This window comes from Cibotium barometz, chromosome 12, assembly GCF_041138505.1.
Source record: "Cibotium barometz isolate CiBa-2024 chromosome 12, ASM4113850v1, whole genome shotgun sequence".
Taxonomy (NCBI): Eukaryota; Viridiplantae; Streptophyta; class Polypodiopsida; order Cyatheales; family Cibotiaceae; genus Cibotium; species Cibotium barometz.
Window position 1 is genome coordinate 47,346,719 of NC_141057.1, and position 4,848 is coordinate 47,351,566.

Consider the following 4,848-nt stretch of genomic DNA (forward strand, 5'->3'; position numbering starts at 1 on the left):
GCCGAGTGACAACCACAAATTTTGTGGACTGTTTTGTGACAGCCAAAAGTTTTGTCATCCCATTTACTTCGCGTGTGGAAACCAGCCCTTAGGTGCCTTCGAGCCTTGGTTGTCATTCCAGATCATGCTCTAGCATGGGTAGTTTGGTTAACAGGAGAGTTAATCTTCCCTCAACCATATTTGCATACTTCAGGCTGGTTTCCACATGAGGGATGGTTGTGTTGGGGAACCAACTGGTGTGGACTTGACAGATCAAATTCCTATTTGTAGTGTGGTTCCCTCCTCCGTACTTAGGTCACTGAGGGATTCCATTTCCTATATTTAGCTTTGATTTGTTGTGCATGGCATCATTTGCCTCCCATAATGATATGCTACCTCTAGTTAGTGTGCTATCTACTTTGGACAGTCAGACTCATCAGCTGCTAGGTACAGGTTGGTAGTGTGTGCATTCAATCCATAAACAGCATGGCACCACCCTCACCTAGTTAATAACATTGCACTACCTCAGGAAAGGAGTGATGGAATGGATGCGCTCTAGGGTTGTCCCCATCCATTCTATTGTGTAAGGTTGACTCCTTGAGGGGAAAGGTGACATCTTGATATAAAAACTGGGCGTTCTCCCTTACATCAATATGAATCCATACATATCACTTATGTATATCATCCTTGACCATAAAAATCCACTTGCTTAGAGTCGCCAGGATCACTGACAATACAGATCCACTTGCATGCAACCCCACCATGTGCCTTGCTTAGTTGCATGATGAATGCTTTCACATAGATTTGCTGCTAATAGATTGAGTGAATCAAAAGGTATTTCCAACTCGCCATTTTTTTAACACATGCAAAATTCTGGGAGTGAGGAAAGCCAAAGGTGACCAATGTTGAATTCAAAGTCCAAAAAGCAGGTATGGCCATTTTTCCAAAATGACTTGTACCCCTAGATCATACATCATAAAATGATGCTCTTTCCAGCTCAGGGAATTTGGAGCCCCTGTTCAGAGTGGCTGCTTGCTTCTCCTTTGTCAAGTTTCATCTTTACACCTTATCTGCAATACAATGACTACATGGGCACAAAAGCAAGTCCTCTTAAAGGGTCTGGAGACTAAACGGTGGAGCTTAAAGTAGTGCTTGGGTACACCTGAGATGGGCGCGATAAATCACACAAACCCATCCCTACCACACCCATGTGTTTCTTGTGGGTGTGTCTGCATTGATATGCAAGCACCTAAACATGCAACAAAACATCCGCAACAAATGGCCTTCATATTTTTTTTGCTCAAGAACAGAAAGAAGTATCATTATTCAAACTAACTACTCAAAATATCTTTTCAAAATTTGCTGGCTAATATCTAAAAACTAGACCATGTCTTGCAAGTGAGCATACAAGTGTCCTCCTGCAAAGAAATTTATTTGCAGATATTGCTCTATATTGCAAATTTTTGTTTCAAACATGGCTCAGAGCATCAGTAAGGCCTACAGAAAAATGGCCGTGTAGGTCTTGTCAATGCTTCATAAAAACTGAACTAGCAACTGATCTGTCCCCTCAATAGGATGGGGGTGAGGGGGGCTCAGAAGCCACAGAATACATTGCATTTCCTTTGCAGGGAGAGTAGAAAAAAGATATCTAGGGCTGCTAAGGTGCAATGTATTCTGTGAGCCAACTCCAAGCCTATTATGTACAGTGTACACAAAGACCTGTTGCATAGAAATGTGTCCCACATAAGAGGGATCACATAATTTGTCAGACAAATGGTATCTATAATCTCCTTTGTTACATTGAGCATCTATGCTGACTTTTTACCATTCTCTTCCTCCTAAATCTCGTTACAGATAAAGGTAACAGCAAGCAGGGGAATTATCGTGGCCACCCATGAAGCTTGGATGGGCAATCTTGCACATTCAAGCCATGGACAGGGGTTTTATGTGTATCAATTGTCCTTATTGCATATGGAACTGGCCTTCTGATACAATCAAGCCATTAGCACTCGCTACCTTCCCCCTGAGAAAGCTGAGGAACCTTCATTCAGGCTTCATGCCTATCGGCTGCAATGCAAATTGTGCAGAACACTCGAATACAGAACTTGAACTCTCATGTCCCCAGAACCTTGTGGTGGCCAACAAGCTCCTTGGAAACATAATCTACATCAAGAAACCTTGCCACAAATAGCCACAACTTGTACACATCCTCAAAGCTGGAAAGGACACTCAGAGCAGCAGTTACTACCTCAATCCTTGATGGCACCCTGCCTCTATGCAAACCTTTGTTCTGCTTGAAAGGTTTCTTGTTGTCTATAAAAGCATGCAGATCCGGGTCATCATCTGGCACTTGCAGGTTCCGTAGAAACCCTATGCTGAGGGAAATGTTACTCTTATCTGCCAGCATCTGTACAAGTTCGGGATGTACCAATTTTCCATGGCAATCGTACAAATTGAAAGCAACTGATGCTCCTCTATCATACTTAATTTGAGGGCCATATACATGGACAAGGGACATACTGTTCTCAGTGCTGGGATGCTGAAGTTGAAGTAGAGAGCTGATCAACCAGTTGATGAGGTATCGGAGCCTAAGTGTGGCTTTGTTTAAGCCTAGCATATCTGCATGATCAAGGCTCCTGCAGACCACTTCAGGTTCCCTATCATCATCCCACTGGTCCTGCTCATCAGCAACTTCCTCACTTCCCAGTTCCTCATTGTCTTCATGACAAGATGAATCTTCTTCACTCTGACTAAGGTACAAATCCGCAGCATGTTCAGCAGTTACAAAAGACCCTCTTCCTCCACCAAAAGAGCCCACATCCTCACTCCTTCCTGGCATGAGCCTATTGCCATCTCTTCTGCCCAGAAGCCGGAAATCCCCTTCTGTTTCCCGACGAATAGCACTCTCACTTTGGTTCCATGCCAGCTTTTGTTTGGGTTCTGCTGCTGCTATGACTGCAGCAGTTGGAGTATCGACTATCTCAATCTCACTTCCTTGGTTCTGCTCCTCAAACTTTTTACAACCAGAAGACCTTGCATCAGCACAAAGTTCCCTATTCTCCACCCCATCCGTATCCCCGTCATATCCATGCGGATAGCTGAAGAAACCCACATTTTTACCTGTTAAAGCTGGAGACTCCCTGGTCATCTTTGCTTGAGAAAAATCCTGCCTATGCTTCAAAGAGCCCTCCTGAGAATTCCCTGGGGATGCTGAGTCATCATCTTCCATCAATGACGTGGAAGGCCATTGAACAATATCCTTTGCATTCCCATCCTTGTCATTTTTCACGGTGGCAGAATTTTGATCTTTCATGTCTTCTTTAACCTTTGAGTAGCTACTTTTGTCCTTAAAGAGGGGATTCTGCAACCCACCTGGTCCAGGCGGATTCATACGTCCATCACAAACAGGGTTATGAATAGGTCCACAGTAAGGACCACTAAAAGGCCCGCTAAACTGGTCATCAGACATTGAAGTGCGACTTGCAGACCCTACAGGACTTGTACCAATATCTAAGCAGAACAAGTTTTCTGTGCCCTCTTCACTAAAGACAGGGCTACGAGACACCTCTCCCCCAGAGCCACAAACAGAGCTATCATTGTCATCGTCTTCCTTTACACCTTCTGTCCTGACCGATCTGTCCTCAGGTGAAGAAAGCTTGTCGAAGCCTAGCATGGGACCAGAAAATGAAGCCACTACAGGGATCAGCTGATTGCCTTTAGGAAATTCAAAATCTGTAACCACATCCCCGTCACCCTCTCCATCCACCAATCCCTCTGCTTCTTCGAGGTTCTCATCAGAAGAGCCATTCGAAGACCACTGGTAAGGAAAAGGGACGATCCTGACAATCCCCGGAGCAGCAGCTCCAGGTTGATTTTGAACACACTGCATGGCAGTGTCCTTGATAAACAGGCAGCCAAAGCCTGATGGGTCCGCCCCAAAGACCTTGTAGAAAGATGCAATAATGAAATCTGGTTTGAACATTGAAAGCCCTAAAGAGTCCATATCCTTTGGCCCCAAGGCGGAGGCATCCAAAAGCACATGCCATTTGTTTTGTTGGGCTAGGGACATCCATTGGTATGAATACTTCGCACCCGAGACACGAGACTGTGCAGGGAAAATGAAGAGTCCCTTTGCTGAACCTCTCTTCCTCCTACTTCCCCTAGCAACCAAGAGTTTCCGCAGCTGTGTGGACATGATTCGCAGAGATGGCCATTTGAAAGAGACATTTGAAATCTTGGCACCTTTCTCCTTTGCACGCTGCACAAGCCAGCCCACCGATTCACTCTCGTAGTCATACATGGTAATGAGCCTCCTGCATCTTGCAAATGGGTAAGCGTCTGCCAGCAACTTGAATGAAGCACCCCGGCTAGCTGTAAAGACCATGCTGTAGTCAGTCTCCTGGATGTTCAGGTACTCCATGATCCGTTTTCGTATGTCACATTCCACTGTTCCGGCCTTAGCAGCTCCAAAAAGCGCATGAGAGCAGAAATTAACCGATATGCTGGAGAGGGCAAAAGAGGCAGATTCCCACTCCTCAACCTGCTGCAAATAAGAGAAGAGGCCAAACCCACAATAATCCAAGCAAACACGGCCACTTTCCTCCAAGTGAGAATATTCTTGGGCTCTCAGTGACTCCATAGCCAGTGTCTCAGAGTACCTTGGATAGATTTCCTTGAACTGAGCCAATGCAGTCTCAAGGTCGGGAAGACTTTCATGATCCGTGTAAACTTTTTCCCATGCCCTTGCTGTTGCCTTCAGAAACTCATGGTGTGCTTTCTCACGAGCTTTAGAGCTCGGCGAGGCATTTGCACTGCCTCTGCCTGAATAATTGAGGGTTTTCTGTGTGGTGCTTCCCTCCATCCTCTTCA

General features: G+C 45.3%; 1 protein-coding gene across 1 annotated transcript in view; it reads right to left on the bottom strand.

The window, feature by feature from the left end:
• Positions 1-1,391: 1,391 nt before the first annotated feature.
• The window catches only part of LOC147633502 (uncharacterized), a 4,326-nt gene continuing 869 nt past the window's right edge, over positions 1,392-4,848 (bottom strand). Inside the window, exon 1 of the mRNA XM_086806591.1 lies at positions 1,392-4,848. This exon is cut by the window's right edge and continues 869 nt beyond it. Within this exon, the coding sequence (XP_086662717.1) occupies positions 2,093-4,848 (2,756 nt within the window). The 3' untranslated portion in view covers positions 1,392-2,092.